General features: G+C 46.3%; 1 protein-coding gene across 1 annotated transcript in view; it reads right to left on the bottom strand.

Annotated features, from left to right (window-relative positions):
- Nucleotides 1-19,539, bottom strand: part of TOX2 (TOX high mobility group box family member 2) — a 138,245-nt gene that overhangs the window by 42,681 nt on the left and 76,025 nt on the right. The window contains exon 3 of the mRNA XM_030463094.1: nt 14,713-14,958. Coding sequence (XP_030318954.1) covers nt 14,713-14,958 — 246 coding nt within the window. The remainder of the gene's footprint in view (nt 1-14,712; nt 14,959-19,539) is intronic.

Genomic DNA, 19,539 nt, shown 5'->3' with positions numbered 1-19,539 from the left:
AAGCTTCATACTAAATCCAAAACATGATGCTCTTCTAACTAATGAGTAAAAAGTTATTTCTATCCTAGAGAAAAGCAGGACACACCTGCTAGGCTGTGGAACCCACAAACACCACCATGAAACTTAAGCTCAAAAAACAGAATGGATTTCCCAAAAGAGAGAGCTTAGCCAATGCTACCAACCAAATGAAAGCCAGCTGGCTGTGGAGGCTGAGTGGTGGCCTGCCACACCATGCTGGGTCAGCAGACAGGTACTTTCTATCTCACAGTGTCCTCCAAGACACAGAATTCAGAGAGGACTCAACTTCAGTTGCTGACGCCAGCTTCAAGGACAGCTGGGAAGGGAACATGTCCCAGCTATCCCATTTTCACCTCATTTCCCCCCTTGCCAGAACTGTATGTCCTCAGATCAGCTCAACATGAACATGAGAGTTAACAGGACTTGTCTGGAAAGCAAAGTGCTTTTACTGCAGGTAGGCATGTCACCTCCTCTTGCAGATTAATGCTAACCAGATGGCCAACTGCCTCTAGACTGTTGCTAAAAACCACAGGCTGAAATAATCAGAGAGTCTCTAGGACAGACACAGGGGGCTGTTACAGAACTGGAAATGTGCCATGAAAAAGCCCAGTGAGTGAAAACCTTGGAGCTGTGCACAGGATTGACTCCAGCACTGGGCAGAAACCTCCTGCAATAAAGCAGGTGGGATGGCAGCAGCAGATGGGCAGCAGCCGTGTTAACAACTGGAGCTCAGCTCTTCCAGAGACCATTTCTGCACATGCAGATGAAAAATGCCCCTTCAGAGAGTCTGTCCCAGTGGGCTGGCATTAAAAAGCAACAGGACAGATCTTCTCTTGGCATTAGAGAAGATGATGCTGAGGAGAAACCATCAAAATGGTTCAAGTTATAAGAAGTTATTAATGTGACGAGGCTGAGTTTAGAAATGTGCCCAAATCTCCATCTCTACTCTGCAAAGAGGATCCAATCTTCAGATGCAAACACAGACCTGGCTCATGTTGCTATACAGCATAGAATCATAAAATCCCAGACTGATTTGGGTTGGAAGGAACTTTAAAGATCATCTAGTTCCAACTTTCTGCATGGGGCAGGGACACCAGAGCCAGTGTTCATTGAGTCAGGTTTTTTAACAATGGCACATCAGACAATGACAATCAGAAGGTTTAAAACGTTACCAGCAGCCCAAAGTAGACATGGACAAATTCCACCACACTTTACCCCTCATGAGACAAGATAGAAGTGAGCTGGGACCTTGTGCTCCTCAGCTTCAAACTATTTCCAGTTAGAAATTAGCTTTGGATTTATTACACACAACAACTACCACCTCTTTTTGTCTTTTATGACAGCAATTCTCCAGCTTTTTGTTATATCCATAAACATTTTTTTTAAAAAAACTTTTTTTTGGTGTTTTTATTTCACCTCTCTGGGGGAACAAGTCCCAGAGCTTATCCTGGTCTCTGTGGAGAAAAGTATTCCCTTTTACTGCTCTGAACTTCCAAACCACAATTCCTGTGAATTTTCCATGTTGAAGAATATTCCTGATCCCTATGCTCTGGCTTGTTTGTTCCATGCACTTTTATAACGTTGGTTATTTTATTAATCTTCTTCTTGAACTTCCATCTGCCACTACAGGGGAGCTTTCCAGGTCCATGATCATTTCTATTTCTATTCTCTGTGCCTGTTTTTCTCCCTTCACACCTGGCTGACCAGAGCTGTGCACAGTCTACAACCCTCCAAAAAGCCTCCATGAATTTTTCTGGTCTTCTTGTCTCTGAGCAGGGTTGGGTTTTTTTTGAGAGCAGCCTGTGCACTTTCTGCAATTTAAATTTGCAGCCTTGCAAGCTTTATGATCAGTGAATATTTTTCTCCCCAACATGCACTCATGCACATTTATCAACACTGAACAAACCTCCTGAGCTACCCTGCAGTCCATTTCCCTCCCATGTTTAAATTGCTCTGAATTCCCTTTCTCCTGTCCCAAATGTGCCCAATTTCTTTCTGTCACACTCAAGTTTTGTTACTCACCTCCTGCATCCAGCATTATTTATAAAAAAAGCATAAGCAACAGAGCATCCAGAACTAAAAGAAAACCTTAAGAGACCCCCACAAATCATGACATCCATGGGTCTTTAATCCTCTCTCTTTCTCCTGTAAGCCAGCCCACAACATAATAAAGAAAGTGAGAGATGGGCAACATGCTTCTCCTCTACAGAAAACATCCCAGCTCAGGACAGTTGCTCCCTGACTGATCCCACTTTTTGCTATTTCTTTTTCTTACTGCAACACATCAAATCCCCCCAGTTCATCCACCTCATGTAAGGAAAAAGGGATGTTCTTCCCAGCTGCACAGTCACACCCTGATCTCCACTTGCTCTGCTACCAATTTCCAAAGAAACCAGATGGGAGAGGTGGGGGGAAACTGCTTCCAACACAGCCCCAAGCTGAAAGGACATGATCAAAGAATGACAACAGAGTGGGGGGTGGAAGGGACCTCTGGAGATCATCTAATCCAATCCCTTGCTAAAGTAGGTTCCCCTAGAATAGTTTGCAGAGGAAGGCATCCAGGCAGGTTCTGTACGTCTCCAGAGATGCAGACTCCAAAGCCTCCTTGGGCAGCCTATGAAAGCTCTGTAATCCTTCAAGTAAACCAGTTTTTCCTCATGTTCAGGTGGAACCTCCTCTGTTCCAGTTTGTGCCCATTGACCCTCATCCTGTTGCTGAATACCACTGAGAAGAGCCTGGCCACATCCTCCTGACACCCACCCTGTAGGTATCAATAAGCAATGCTAAGACTCCCTCTAAGTCCTTTCCTGGCTCAAGAGCCCCAGGTCCCTCAGCCTCTTCTCATAAGAGAGATGCTCCAGTACTCTCATGATCCTCACAGATGGACTCTTTCCAGAAGCTCTTTGTCTTTCTTTTCCTGGGAGAAGCCACAACACGAGTTCTCCAGATCTTCTTCTTCAGGATCTTCAACAAGGACCATGGTGTTTAACAAGTGCCTGCTGCAGGGGACAGGACATCTCACAGCCCAGAGAAGTTGTGGAGCCTGCTTCCCTGGAGACCTTCAAACCCCATCTGGATGTGATCCTGTGTGATCTGCTATAGGTGATCTGCTCTGGCAGGGGGGTTGGACTCCATCTCTCAAGGTCCTGTCCAACTCCTAACTTTCTGTAATTCCATGATCCCAATCCATAATGAGAAATGCTCAACCACAAGAGAGAGAAGTGGGAGGTCTGACACTGGCAATTTCTACAGATGGAGAAGAATTGCAGTAACATACTGAGCACGGGTGTTTGGAGAGACCAAACCATGGCTGTGGTGTAAAGGGAAGGTTCCTAACAGGATTCTGCAGAGCTGGGAGACAAATCTAGGAGGCAGCCACCAGGTAGGACCCAAGTGAAACACTCGGACATTTAACATTACCAACTGGCTCTCTGCCATGTGTCAGAATCAGAAACATTTTTCTCTCTCCGTGGCAAGCTCCATCTGTAGCAATCAGTGTAATTCCTCGTGACATTGCATCCCACCCCACCTCCCAGGGCAGACCTGAAGCAGCATTCTTCTTTTAAATGGAAACTTTGATTTTTCTGGGCTATGGAGGTATTCAAAGCTGGAATCCTGGGGTCAGTTCTGGGTCCCTCACAACAAGAAAGACATTGAGAGGCTGGGATGTGTTCAGAGAAGGGCAGTGGAGCTGGGGAAGGGTCTGGAGCACAAGTCTGACCAGGAGGGGCTGAGGGGAGACCTTCTGGATCTCTGGAGGTTGGAGCCAGGGGTTTCAGTCTCTTCTCCCAGGTAGCAAGTGAGAGGAAACAGCCACATTTGCACCAGAGGAGGTTTAGAAACTTCTTCCCTGGAAGAGTTGTCAAACACTGGCACAGGCTGCCCAGGGAGGTGGTTGATCACCATCCCTGCAGGGTTTTAACAGATGTCTAGATTTGGTGCTGAGGGACATGGTTTAAGCTCTGGACTCAGCAGAGTTGGGCTAATGGTGGGACTTGATGATATTAAAGGTCTTTTCCAATCAGAAGGATTCTGTGTTTCTGTAAAGTCTTTCACTCTCTACTACTAAGGCAGAAGAGAGGCTGCCCTGAGCTGTGCTTTTCAGGGTGTGCTTCAGGGGCTCAACACTTCTGGGCTCCTGCTGGGTCTGAATTTGGCAGCTGAGCCTCCCCAGGTAAAATGCAGGTAGAGAACTTGGGGAGCTGCTGAAGAAAGGGAAATCAGACACAAGATCCATATTTGTGTTCTCCCTTGCTCTCCATCATCATTCCCACTGCCAGCAAACCCCACCAAGCCCACTGGCAGGAAAGAACTCCTCTGAAAAGGCTGGGATTGCCAATTCTATTTACCAGCTGAGAAAATCTTACTTATGAATTAGAAACCATTTCTCCCTTTACTCTGAGCCATCAGCCAAGTGGCTGATGGAGCTCTTTGATCTCCTCATACAACAAAACCTGTTACAGCCCATTATTTTTATTGTAAGCACTTTCTGTTATTTGCCTCTAAACCCAGCTCCCATTTAAATAATAAAAAAGTCTTACTCAACACACACCTACACCAGTGAACAGTCATCATAACCTCTAGAGCTGAAACAAAAAGCCATGAAATTTTCCATCCTTTTTTGTGCTCTCCTGCCCTGGCTGTGTGCAAGTGGATGGCACTGACTGCCTCCCAAACCAGCCACCCCGAGGCCATTAGAGTGTGAAACTTCTGGAAAAACAACCCGAACAAAACCATGGAATGTAGCACACGTGCTGCTTGGGAACAAGCCTCAGCATCACAAGGAGCCTCCTTGTCAGCAAAGAAGACCTCAGGTGATGAGTAATTGCTGAAGCAGGTTGAAGCAACTGGGTAACATGCAAAGAGGAAGCAAGCAACAGCTACAAGATAAGGATGATGGATCTAAGGGATAAGGGCAATTAAGGATGGGCTGCAACATTGATCCAAATATGCAAGATGGATGGCTGAGAGTTGCCAGACGTGTTAATTTGGTGGGATAACTGACAGCACAGTTTTTTCCTTGCATCCAACTTGCTGCTTGTTAAAAGTGGCAAAAATGGTTCTTTTTGCAGCTGTATCACACAGTTCAGACAAGCCTTTATGGTGCCTGGTGGTGTGGGGTGCAAACACATGGCAGAGAGTGAGGACTTGAGAGTGCAGCAGAGGTTCTGATGCAAATGAAAACCCTTCACTTGCCTTTGGGAAGTTCTTCAACACAGCAGACTCACCCCCAGCACAGCTCCTCCTCATTCCCATGGAAACATCCAGAAAATCATGGAAAAACCCAGAAAAAAAAGAACAGAGCACGGGACAGAAAGGATAGGAAACTGGGGAATAGACAGCACGAGCACCCAGTGGGATGGAGGGAGCTTGGGCTCCTTGGCAAAGCCACCTTCCCCACCTTAGACCATTCCTGTCTCTCCAGAGAGGTGGCAATGAAAGCTCAGCTTCGTTTTGCTCCTGCTTCATATTTTGGAATATGGAGGTTTCATATTCTCATATGTTGGATTTTTTTTAAGGCTGGCACAGTGCATTTTGAAAGTCACCCAGAAAAAGTGTTGAAATGGGGCTGCTAGCTAAGGAGGAGGAAAAAAGTCCCCCTGCAGGAGCACACCACCAAAATCTAAAGGGTTAAACCCCTGGCTAAGTGACAGGCAGCCTGTCTGCATACCAGAGACAAACACATTTTAAGATCAGAATCAGTTCATAAAAAAGATCTATCCCATATCTTAACCACATTTACTCCAGTTACTTGATACTGTTCTGAAAAGCTCCTTCACACTGTATTCATCTTATCTGCTAACTCACTGATTTTATTTTCCACTATATTTTTAATTTCTATAATGTTTTATTTATACTACTGCCTTTTATAAAACACCAAATCTCAAAACTGACACGAGCAACACGCACATGAAGTAGATTTCTTATTATCAACATCGCATAGGAGACAAAAAAAAAAATTGACAGGAATAAATCTTAGGTTTTATGTTGGCGAGACATTCTGCAAAGTAAGTGACATTTCTCTGCAATACAAATTGTACATTAAAAGATAATTTTCATAACATGATCCCAGAGATGGAGTGCAGCACCATTACACAAAGTAATATTGAGGCTGTGCTTTAGCAAACGCCAGGTTTATGTTGGACCAAGTTGGCACCAAGATTGCACTGGGTCTTGTGAGCAGGCTTTGGAGTGATTAAGTTTACTATGCAAAGAAGCTGGCAAATGGTCAACAGGGTGGAATCAGTATTTTAATCACCCCACTAATACAGGAGGCATTGAGCCTCTTCAGGGGTGTTACACAAACTGGGGGCTTACAGTGCTGATTGTGGCTTCAAAGAAGTTTGCTTCAGTGCAAACTTGAATGCAATGGGCAGGGTTTAAATTGCTCCAACAGGCAAACCCAATCAGTTTGCAGGCTCTTAATGGTGTGGCAGGCACAGCCCATGCACACAGAGGGACAGTCTCACTCCACACGTGGCCTGGGGACAACCCAGGCTCCCTCCCTGTGGTTACTGCATATAAAAATAACTGGTTATTTTAAAGCTGATAAGGTGACTCTTTAACTAGTGGTGCCCTAGAGCCACTGGTAAGTTGGACAGATAGTGACCAGCTGCAGGAGAGGAAAAGGAAGATCAGGAGGATGAATTTCTAAGGAATAGTTAAAAGGTGCAGCATGAGCAGATCACCCCATGGCACAGAGATGCTGCTCCATGGGCAGCAGCAGTTCCACTGCCTTGGGATGGGACCTGAGGCCTTCAGGCCAAGTGATGAGTACTGGGGGACAGGGACCCCAGTTTGCAGCACAGGAGCAAAAGAGACACAGACAAGAGGGAGACTTCTACACAGGCTGACACACAGGCACTAGCTCCAGCTCTGCAGGACTCTTCCAGGGAGGAACGAGGACCTTTCAATGCCTTCCTACATCTCCTTGTTAAGGGACAGAAAGGAAAGGGTGGATGAGAGTGTGTGGCAGTGGCTGCAGCACCAAGAAGGAGGGATGGGGAAGAAATCTAGAACAGTGATGTGATGAGCATGGCACATGGGTGCAAGAGCTCTGTGTGCCACAGGCTGCAGCTCTCCTGTGCACCTCTGGCTGCTCCTTTGCACATGGATATTATTTTTCCGTCTTGCTTCTGTAGATAGTAAGTTCTCAAAGGTATCTGCTCCCTGTAGGTTTTGCACCATGTCCAACACCTGTGGCTCTGGCCCAGGTACTCTCAATATACATGTACATGTAAATATTTGTATATTCTACTGTGAGACCTCTCCGAGGAAGCAGCAATCCCAAGTTACACCCTCTGAGAGGTGCCAGGTAGAATTTGTCACATCCAGGCAAATTCTCCCCCAGGCAAGAATCCAGCACTGGCTCAGGAAGATCTTTGCTACCTCCCAGGAAAGACCAAGCACTTTGTTCACTGCAGGTCTCAGAGCCCACTTCAATGCAGATACAGCAAAGGGAAACAGGACAGAAGGGATGGACCAGTGCAAAAGGTAAACTGGAGCTGCATCTGCAACTGGGGAAGCTACTCTGGGTGATAGTTGGGGTGTCACCCCAGTCCTGGCAGCATCCCCAGATGAGTTGCTGAGGGGTACTTGTCCTGTGGGGAGGTAGCTGTGAGGGGGTTTCATGGGAAAAGGCAGATTTCTATGCAAGAGATTAAGGTCACCCTCTTTCAGATCCTGCAAGCCAAAGTGACACCTTGCCTTCTTCCTTTCCCTTGTTTGGGGGGGTAAATATTGAACCACCAAGCAAAACCCATATCTGCTTTGCCTCCCAACTACCACACCAGTTCATGTGGTTGCAGAGGGTTTCATGACTCTTTTGTATCTCAGAAATGGGACACCCATGGGAGAACGCAAGGACCTACCCCATTCCACATCCCCACGTTCCCTCCTCTCACACACGGCCCAGGCCTCCTACATTCTACTGCTGTCGGAGCACTTGCTGTGTTGGGACCTGATGGTGACTCCCATCACCCCATTTTTTCTTGGCAGGGACCACTCAGAAGCATCTCATCAGCTCTGCAAAAAGCTGGGCTGCTGTTCTGCAGAGAGCTGGTGTCCAGGGTGCTTGGGAAGCTGAGGAAGAACTCCCCCAGAAGGAGAAGCCCCCTATTCCCATAGGTAACAGCACTCCTGCCTGCAGGACCAGCTCTGCACCTGCATCTCCAGCATCACTTCAATGTGGGAACAGCAGCAGGATTCCTGCTCTCCCAACAAATGAGAGCTCAGCCACGATGTTTGAAACTTCAGAAAGTACCCAGCAACCCCTGCCCTTCCTCTGAGAAAGCCTGGTTTTTAAACACACACATGAACAATTCACTCTTTGATTGGGAATCTTGTCTCCCAGGTTCCAACCTGGAGTAATATTTTATGACCAAGGGATGAAGCCCAGGGGGACGTGTGGAGGGAAGGGGGCTTTCAAATGAAAATGCCAACAGATACTTAAAGCCAGGAGCATGTGTGGGTGTTGCTAAATTAAGCTCACAAGTGGGTGGGGCAAACGCCTTAAACAAGTTTGTGAAGGTAAAAAAACGTTCATTAAAAATAGAAAAACAACTGAAAAAATATCCTTTGTATTCAACTTCACACTCGTACATCATAATGTTCCAGTAAAAGCCCATTTTCCCTTGAGATAATAAAAGAATTGAATTTTTCCTTATCGGTCATCTATTTTTCTAGCTAAAGCTATTACTCCCTCTCTGCGGTTGCTAGGCAACAAGAAATATTAATAGCAGCTTTTATTAGCTTAGCTTTAGCAGTGGAGTACCAGAATGAGAAAATGGAAAACATAAATGTGTTACATAAATCTTTCAACCTTTCAGGGTTTGTGTTAGTCTCTGTTTTCATAATGATTTATTGAAGTGATGGTTCATTTATGAGAAAAAGGAGTGTGAAATAAGAAAACGGAACATTACCCTGAAGGACTGTTTGAAAATAAATAATTATAGGAGGTGAAGAAAAGCTGTTTAAAACCATTTTTCTGAGTTTTATAAAATTTAAAAAGACATATTTCTTTCATTTATTGCCTCTGAGAAAAACACTAGCAGGGAATTGCAAACAGGGCTGTGTTTAATACAAAGGAGCCTTCATGTAAGGCTGCATTATTACTATTTCCCACCAAGGGCTCACATGTTCAGGAGTTTTGTTTTTAAATACTAAACTATTAAGAAGCAGAAAGACAAATTAGTCAGAACTGAATGCACACAACACAAAATTGCCAGGGCAAATTCAGCTGGGCCTGAACCCCAAGGAGACTCGGTGGAGGTTTTGCTCCTGGTGCCAGGCTGGGCATGGAGCTGGGCAGCACTGCCTGGCCATGGCTCCTGCTTGGTCCTTTCTTTATTACAGCTCTTCTGACAAGCCTGAACCTGCTCTAAAGGGCATGGCTGCACAGACATGGCACTGGGATACAGGTTACCTGAAATCAGGTGAAATCAGGCAGTGATTTAAAATTACTGAGCTATAAAGTGCTGGAAGTATTTACCAGCACCTCAGAAGTCTTATTGCCCACTGGGATCGTGTGTTTCCAATGACTTAGGTAAAAGACTGGCATTCCTACCTGGCTTTTGTGTCAACCTATCTCTGGTTTCTTTTTATACCCTCTCCTATAAAACTGTTCACCAGCTCTGCACAGCCACATGTCACCACGCTGCCTGTCACTGAGCACCCTGAACTCCTGCACCCCAGGGCAGCCAAAGAAAACTGCTGCCATCCCAAACACCTCCACCTCCTGTCTTTGAGATGGTTTGGGGAAGGATGGGAGTTAGGGAGAGACCTGCAGAGACCAGTAGAAGCCTGTAGGGAGGCTTTGCTTGAGGTCCTCTGGAGGACACCAGAGAGGATGGATGCTTCTCAGTGGAGCCCCATGCCCATCCCACCCCAGTTTTGGGAAAAGGCTACTTTAACTTTCCATTTCTCCCATGGGGGACAGGCAGGTAGGGTACTGCTGAGTTGTTTTGCTCTTTTCCCTTCTGTCCCACAGAAAAGCCTCACAGTGCTGGGAAACAGCTCTTCAGATTGCAAAGGCAACCAACCAACTCGTTGAGGATTTTCTTGGTGCTCCCACTCCCCCATTCACCCCATTACTCTCTCCTCTCTATGTAAACTGGTCCCACAGGTAATTGGAAATGTGACATTTTTACACCATGAATGTACTTTTTGTCATTGGAGACTTCTAATATTTTTCAACTGATCTTCAACAATCTAATTTTTCACTCAACAAACTGAAACAAAAAACTCCCAAGCTGTGGCTGCAGCCTTTTTTCTCTCCAGCTGATGCTCCATCTTGCAGTGAGCAGAAAAAAGTCCTTGTCCTGGGCATGAGGAAGTATTAGTTTATTATTATTATTATTATTATTACTATTATTATTATTAAAATAGTTCCAAAGATCTCTCACCATGAGAAGCACCAGGAAGATGCAGTCAAATTGCCATTCTCACCAAGCAAACCCCCTCTGTACCTGCTACAAACCCAATGCTTGCTCTTCACAGCTGCCACATGCTCAACCTGCTCAGGGTTTCCAAGAGGTGGTGGTGGGCTCTAGCAGTGTTGTCCCCTGACCAGTGGCTCCCAGTGCAGCACCAAGGACTGAGCACATCCCACCAAAGAGCAGGGACGCCCCTGGCAAGCCCAGTTGCTGGCCTCTATGGATGGAAATATGTTTTCAGGGGGGATTCTTGATAGTCCTTTGCTTCTGTCAAATATATTCTGCCAAATGCCTCCTGAAATCTTATTTATTCACAGCAGCTTCTTACCCCAGTGGGCACCCAATCTCACTGGTGACAGCCACCAGTGCCTGGACTCCCTCTGCCCGCTCCTCTGCTTGTCCCCGTGGTCCCCCAACCTTCAGGTGGCCCCAGTCCAGCAGGTATCCCTACAGATCCATGGAGTGCTCAGCACCTGCTTGTCCACACTGCTAGGATGGTTACAGCAGGCAAAAATAATTCTTTTTCCAAGGAAAACATCTTTTTTCCTCCTCTTTGAGTATTCTTTCCTAAATATTCTCACTTCCCAATGACAATCACATCTCTCCTGTTTGCTTTCCCTCCTGCCACTCCTCTCTTTCCCTCCTCTTCTTCCGTAGCAAAGGAAAGGACTGTAGGAAAAAACTAAAAAACCACTGTATCTAAAATTTCCTGTTTGTTTCTTGTCACACAAAAATAATCTGCCTTCCCCAAATGAGCCATCACATCTTCTGCCAGCTCTTTGACTCCTCTTGCCCACTCATCCCTGCTTCTCTCCTCTGCAGTTCCCTGCATTCTACCTTCAGTGGCTGAAAATTCCCTTGATCCCTAAAACCTGATAGAAAATAACAACAACAACAACAACAATAATAATAATAATTAAGTAGTAGAAACAGCAATGGTGGAAATGTTGAGCTGGTCCATGGGGCAGAGTGAAGTGTGCCCTGGCCCTGCAGAGGCTCTTGGTGTGAAGAGTGCTCTGAGTGATGATGCTGAAGGGACAAGGACAGGCAGAGGTGACAATGGCTTTGCTTTTGGCCCATCAGGGCACAGCTCCCCTGGTCAAATGAGGGCTCCAGCTCCTGACACCCCAGGAATGGGCTGAAGGCAAGAGCAGGATCTGGAACAGAGCAAATCCACCTCCACCCTCCAGCTCATCCTGCCATGGGAATTCCTGTGCTGATTTAAACCTGCTCTGACTTGGCATTCATCTGGATACCAGGAGCAGCCTCCAACCTTGAAGAGATGCCTGGAGGTTTGATTTGATCTAAAGATAATGTTGGGACATCCTAGGACAAGAGAGACACAACCCCTACTGACATTTTTCTTACTCACTTCTGAACTGTCAAGGAAAACACTGATCCTGTGGCTCTGTAAGTCCTGGCTCATGTTATTTGCAGCAGCTCATGATTTTTTGCACAAGGATGCCTTAAAAAAAATCCCAAGACTCTTTCCAGAGGAGAGGTCTAACCAACACGTAAACATTTTACCTTGACTTAGCTGTCATCTGTCACTGTATTCAAACCAAAATCCATGGCACCAAGGCAGGAAATAGCTGCATATGCAAAAAACCTCCCCTTGTGAATCAGAGCAAAGAGCACCAGTAAGGAGCAAGGCTCCAGATCTGCACCTGGACCAAAGACCAAACCCCTGCATTCCTCCCCCATAGTCTATGGGCAAGACTGGCTTCCCACAACCCTCTATTTATTTTGGGGAAGTGTTAGCAAACAAGCCCCTTTCTTGATCCAGATACTTCCCATCTGCCAACCCCTACCCACAGGAAGGGGATTTTCCAGCTGAGCTGTGCCTGGGGCGAGCCCTGCGCTGCACTGCAGTGATGCCCGAGCACAGCTGGGTTCAGGGGGACTTCACCAAGGGGGCTGCAGCCTGATGGAGCTGTAACTATGGGATTTATGCAATTTGCTCTGTCATGGGGATTTTATGGTCCTCTCATGTGCACATGTTGCTCCCACCGCTGCCAACAGCAGCTAAATGGGAGGTACAGGCTCAATGCTGCCGGCATGAGATGGTGCTGCAGAAATGAGAGACTTGATACCAGCACGTCCTCCCCCCCAAAAAAAAGGGGCCAGAGGGTGTTGCCTTTCAGTAGGAGAAGTCTGATGGCACGGAAATAAGGCGTTGACAAGAGGGTAAGGCAGGATTTAACTTTGACATAAAAGAGTTCACTCCCTGAGATCTATTCCTCTTGTTGCTGGGACCTCTGAAGATGTATGACAGCTCCAAGGGCTTCCACTCCAAATCAAACAGTTTCAATTCACTATTGGCTGAAAAATTCAGGGTTCACTGGATTTTTTATTTTCATCGTTAGGGGCAAACAAATCTAAATCTCTCTATTCTATGTTTACAGCCCACTAAGCACCTTTCTTATTTTCTGTGCTCGGTCCTGATTTATTGTCACGATGCTGCATTTGTAAAACAGTACCATAAAGTAAGAAAGAGAACATTTCCCAAGGACTACTCCAAAATAAATTACTTCAGACATACAGAAGCTGCTTAATAAATCCCACTATTCTTGTTTCTTTAGGTATTTTAGAAAGTGATTTATAAGTGCAATATCAACTCTCAAAAATGAGACAATCAACACAGAATAAAATGATCGTGTTATGAAAATAGGGGTCAGGCAAAGGAGCTGTGCTTTAAATTAAACCAGGGGAAGTATTTCATCTGAAATTGACGTTTTTTGTCTCAGAAATGAATGTTTTAATCACCTAAGAACCCAAAAGCTAACACAGAGGCCTAAGTAATACTTAATTCCACAGAAATATGCTTGTGTTCGATACTGATGGACAGAACATGATATTTTTCTTAAACACACTAACAATGAAACTTGGAGATTTATCAAGGCTTTGTAAAGCCATGGGATTTTCCTAGACTAAGAGATAATATCCCATTTAAATATTTAAATATCACTGCCCTTCAGACTGCTATCTATTCAAGCAATCAACACCAAATGTTATCCAGCCAGGGACTCCAGGCCTGCTGCTTAAGTACAATTAACTCTGTTTGATATCGATGCCTTCCAAGGCATCCATGAAAAATCAACTGATCTTAGAGAGAAATGATGGAGAAAACTAATAATGTGGGGCTGAATCTACTAGAGAGGAAAATATTATTAAACAGCAAGGATATTCGTTCAATATTCCTGTCAAAATCAAGTCTTTCCTCTTCCAAGTGCTGATGATACAGAAGAGTCCTAAGGTCTAATTAGCCCTGAAATTTCTTCCCAGAGCTGCACTTTACTTCATTATCCCTGCTTTATTTATCCCAACATAGGAGTCATTTGAAACTCCATCAGGTATCCCCTTGCCACGGCGTGCAAGCCAAGAAGAAACTTGAGTTTGCAAGTGTGACAGGGATCTGGTTCCCTCTGAAATCAATAGGACAGTTTCCCTCCAGGGAGCATCAGCACTGCTCCTGCTGGTGCCACCAGGGCCAGCCTGGCAGCAGGACACTGGGTAATGGGCTGGGGGCTTTTCCCAGCAGGAGAAAGGAGGCAGGGTGGAGGCACAGGCTTTGGTTGGTTACCTTCAGCACGGGTTTGGAACACATATGCTTTGTTCAGATAAGTGAGGACATTACACACCCAGAGGGAAACAACCTCCTGAGCAGCTAATAAGTCTCAGGAAGCCACCAAACTGGAAACAGAAAATCACCACCACAAGCATGGTGAATGCAGCATCTGCCACCACAGCCCAACCTCAGTGGGCAGCTGAGCCACCAGGAGCAAACAGACTAAGTCCCAACCCCCAGAGCAAACAGACTGCTTTGAGTTGGAAGGGACCTTAGAAAACATCCAGTCCCAATCCCTGCCATGGTCAGGGACACCTCCCACCAGCCCAGGTTGCTCCAAGCCCCATCCAACCTGGGCTGGAACACTGCCAGGGATGGGGCAGCCACAGCTTCTCTGGGACACCTGGGCCAGGGGCTCAGCACCCTCACAGCGAAGAATTTCTTTCAAGTATTCAATCTCAATCTTCCCTCTTTCAGTTTAAAACCATTCTCCCTTGTCCCATCATTCCATTCCCTTGTAAAAAGTCCCTCCCCAGCTTTCCTGTAGCTCCTTCAGGTACTGGAAGGTGCTCTAAGATTTCCCCAGAGCCTTCTTATCTCATCTTTAACATCCTTCCATATTCATCTTTAACTTATAATCCAACACACCAAGCAGCTTTAACCAAAGGTAGTTAAAAGGAGAAATCCACTGACCGTGGGTAGCTGGCTGGAAAGAAGATGCCCATCCTGACTCAGCATGTTGGAGACCATGATGGCTGGCAGGTCCATGTTCTGGTAGGGGTATGCTGGGATCAGGCTGTTTGGAGGGAGGCTGTGACACAGGGAGTGATATCCAGCTTCGTGGTCCACCAAGTGCAGGAGGGAAGGGTCGGGGAGGTTAGGAGGTGTTATGGGAGGGATCTCGTAGTCTTCGTTATTCTCATTCTGACCATTATATGTCTAAAAGAGAAAAAAGGCATTTTGTGATGAGTCATTACCTTGTTGCCTCAGCAAGGAGATTATTTGTGTGAAAAACAAACAAAAAAACCCCCATATTCCAGTGGAAATTGTATTTAAGGAAAAAGACATCTCCAGCCCTGGACACCAGCAGGTTGTAACTATGTAGGAGCTGGGTAGCCAGTCTGGCAGAGCTGCACCATTCCTCCACGGGAGGTCCTCACACCTCTCAGATCCACCTGGAGCATCCACACAGCTTCCCTCTCCCACACTGCATCCCCCTGGCACAGCTTTAGCTCATCAAAAGCCCAGCAGAAACCTGCACAGCCAGAGAGCAGCCAGGCAAGGGATGCTCCCAGAACCATGGCCATGAACAAGCATGGTTGTGTCCCAACCAGCTGCTGCACGTTTAAGTCAAATCCCTCTCTGGGAAGCTCTTACAGCATCTAAAGTTTGTATTTTCAAGAGGTTTTAGGTGAATTAGCTCAGCAGAAATAACAAGCACTTGGGAACAAAATTCCTGTTGATTCCTCATGAACTCCAGCACAGAAATTACAACAGGGGAGAGAGATTTGGAAACAAAGCCCTTGCATTTCTTAAAATCCTTTAACAAAAGCCTGCATGACTCCACCACACACAAAGATTTGTCCTTCCTTATATCCTTATCCAAATTTTCTTTGAACAAGCCCTCTCCCTTCCCCCTGCCAATGCTCCCTCGAGCTGTCCATGATCATGCAGAGATGCTGCTACTCCTTGCCCTCCCTGGGTTTTCTGCTGGCCTGTTTACTTCTGAACATTCCACTTTATATGGAGAAAGAATATGTTATAGCACCTGTGCAATTGTTTTCACTTCAGACAAAACCATTTTTGGATCATAATGGAAGTGTGAAGCTATCCAAAACTATTAATTATCAGAGCAGAATGTAACGAGCCTTTGGCAGAGAAGGATTATTCTAAACATCTCCTGTTTCACATATTAGTATAGCATATGAAATTCTGATTAGCCATAGTATTATACACATGGATTTTAAGCTAAATTTCCCAGATCACCTAGTTTCATGGATAGATTTTGACTGAATACTCGATTTAAGAGCAAAACCCCAGATGTGTGCAAACCCAGTTAAGGACCAGAGGCTTTATTAATCCATTGCCCTCCAGAACTCCCACTCGGATCCCAGCTCTTCATCACCCCAGCCTGCAGCAGGGAGAAAACACTGAAATAAGCCCCCCTATTTAACCAGAATAAAGAACTCAGTGGGGAGCACAGAGTTCTGTGATCTGTGGATCGCTCCAGTACTGCCTGGAAAGCCGGGTCCCTGTGGGGTGCCAGAGCAGGGGGTCCCTCCTGTCCAGCCCCACTGCCCTGCACTCCTGCCCTCCTCTCCTCCTGCTTCAAGAAGAGATGGAGCAACAAGCCCATAGTGCACATCCCACCCCAGCTTTTCCATTCACCCGAGATTCCCACTGGCTGCGGGGAAATATGAGGATGCAAGAAATCCAAGACAGAGCAGGGGCTGAGGCAGCTCAGTACCAGCAGCTATTGTCTGGGGGAAATTCTAGCCTGGCTGTTTTTCCAGCCAGCTTATGATACGGGGAAGGCAGGGGGCTGAGGGGATGCACCCAACAGCAGACAGATAGATCCCATTTAATACATCTTGTAGTTCTGTCGATGGTTGGGCTATGCTCCTCGAGGTACATCAATTCTTCCCCAGTTATTTAAGAGGATTTTGCTCCATGCTTTACAGAAAGGGATTTGAATAAATCATTGTGTACCAAACTTGTCCCTCCAACCGGTTTATTTTGCTGTCAGGTACATAAGCAAGTGGCTTTGCTGTACTTAGCTAAATTATGTAAAACCCACTCAAAGTTTCCTAAAGCTCGCTTCAAATCTACAAGTTCCCTGTGTTGCTGCAGAGTAGCTCAATGAAGAGCTTTGAGGAGGTTTTGTAAGGAGCACGAGAGCCTCATCACCCTGCTCCCCCCTCTCTGCACACTTCTGCCTCTGCTCTCCTCCATCGAGGGGAAAAAAAAAAAACACACAAAAAAACCAAACCCCAAAAAGCCCTGTTTAAATCCCAAAGCTTTCCAAACAGCGACAGCATTGTGCAGAGGTATCAAAATGACAATCAGAGCTGTACACAATCAAAATCAGATTAGACAATATCCAATCAACATAATCAGGCTCAGCGCCTGCCCGCGCTTGCACCCGATCGCTGCGAACAATCTTCCCAGGCGAGCCACGTTTTTTCTGTGTCTGTTTTAAGTGGACTGCTCAGAAGATAGGGAAGGGAGATGAGAGACAGAAGAGTGGGGAAGGGTGAAAAATCACCCTGTGATTTGCTGGCACACATTGGCACATCCGAAGTGACAGCTCTGTCCCTATGAAGGGTGGTCAAATGCTGCGTGCACAAAACCTGAAACCAGCAGCACCCGCCACCACTTTCCACCACCACGTGGGCTATGCTTGCAGATTGTATTTTCTATTCTTATGTTAATTTGAATTAAATTAAACAGCCAATTATATGTTATAAAGATACATTACAAATTAGATTAGTGAGCTGGTCTGAGCCCATTCCTCCCACCAGGACTCCAAAGGGGAGTGCAGAGAAGCTCACTGCTGAAAGGCCACCTCTTGTGGTACACAAAAACCCAGAGAGGCTCAAAGATTTTCCACTGTCAAACAGAAGACAGTGGTTGTGATTGCACATTATTCCTCTTCAAATTAAAACTCTGAAATCAGCTGAAACAACAAACCTCTTCTTCCAAACCTCCCTCTCAGCGACTGCTTCAGGGCAGGTGGGAGCTGCCTGGAGTGGCAAAGCCTGCAGAGAGATGGAGCCATGCACCCTCCCAGAGGGGACAGTGCCTCTTCTCTGCCCCCTCCTTGCTGTCAGACCCCCCACACATCCCATAGCAACCCCATGGAATGCTGCAGGTTTGGGGAAAAGTGGCTGGAAAGTTGCCTAGAGAAGTACTCTCAGCAAGACCAGGGGCTGGGCTGGATCCATCCACCCACAGGAGGCCCCACACATCCAACTGACCTGAGACAAAGGGATGTCCTAAACACAGGGCAGCTCCTGAGGAACCATCTGAGATCCAGCCAAAGCCACAGCCATATGTTAATGGACATCAAGAACTCACTGTGCAGGTGACTTGGGAAGGAGCTACAAGTGTTGACCACATTAGAGAGAAAGAGAGAGAGTCCAAACACAACAAAGATGTGAAACCCAAAGCTGAACAAAAGCAAGCTAGCCCACTTTTCCTTGAAAATCTCCAACCTGCTCCCCCACCACACACATTACTCAGCCCAGGCACAGTGTTATTTGCAAGGAGATTTTAACACATTTCTCCATCTCCTGCACCACAGATTTCAACTCAGTGCAAAATACCAGACCCATGGGGACAGAAACGATAGCTCAGGTGGCAGGAGAAGGTGGAAGCCACTTGGACATTGCCAACTCCAGAGAAATGCTCTGGGTTTATGAAGGGAACCAGCCCAGAACCCACTGCAGGGTGACCCAGGGGGGTGGCACCACCTTTCAGGGTAGAGGGGGAGATGCTCACACCTCTGATTCCCAGAGCCCTGCACCACGGAGTAAAGCAGGACTGATTTTCCATGTCAGCAGCTCTGGGTCTTAGGAATGGAAATTGATTTGCCTCATCTCCGCACATGGAGATCCAGCCTGTGAATAGCAGGGCCAATGAATTACGTGGGTAGAGTTGGATAAATACTGTAAAGAAGTATTTATTGTCAGTCACATACAATCTACAGATTGTCTTTGAAGTGTTCCCAGCCCCTTCTACATTAATTTTCACATGCTCATGTTTTTTGAGTCTGGGAATGAGGTTGAAAAGGGAAAAATAAGTTCTTGCATGAATACATTGGAAGGGTCTGCACAATCTTCAGTAGGAGGCAGCCTTGGAGGGGAGGTTGGGAGCACAGCAGAGAACCTGCAGGAAGCCTGGGCTCTGCCTTCTTCTCTGCTCTTCCACACCTGCACTCCTGGCTTTTTAAATCCCAGCCAAACACCAGCTGACCCAAAGGGCAACCCCACACCTCCACGTGCCCTGTTCCTCACCTTTTCCTCCTGTTGTGGCTCTGATGCTGCAACCCCACACCTCCAGCCCAACCACAACACTACCACATGGCTCTGCCACTTCACGTGAGTTGACCTCACCCCATCTCCTACAGACACAAAATCCATGCAGGAACACAGCCACAAGTCTTCAAAATGTTGGAGGGTTTCAATCACATTTGACAGTGCAAAAAAAAGTCTCTTTCTACAAGTTACATAAAGCTACACAGGCACAGAAGGGAGATACCAGGGTTTATTAGGGAACCATAGGGGGAGTGGATCAAGGGTTGGACTTGGTGATCCCAGAGGTCCTTTTCAACCTGGATAATTCTATGACTCTATAATAATGTTCACACTTGCCCTATTAAATTTTGATCTCCTTGGCTGGTTGCTACAGCAGCAATAGGATGGCTGCTATGTGATGCTCAGCAGGACAGGGACTGTGCAGGAAACTAGCCAGGAATATTCAGAGGGAAGAGCAAATCTCATTTCACTCAGAAAGATAAAG

Source organism: Calypte anna, chromosome 20, assembly GCF_003957555.1.
Source record: "Calypte anna isolate BGI_N300 chromosome 20, bCalAnn1_v1.p, whole genome shotgun sequence".
Taxonomy (NCBI): Eukaryota; Metazoa; Chordata; class Aves; order Apodiformes; family Trochilidae; genus Calypte; species Calypte anna.
This window is presented reverse-complemented; position numbering and strand designations above follow the sequence as displayed.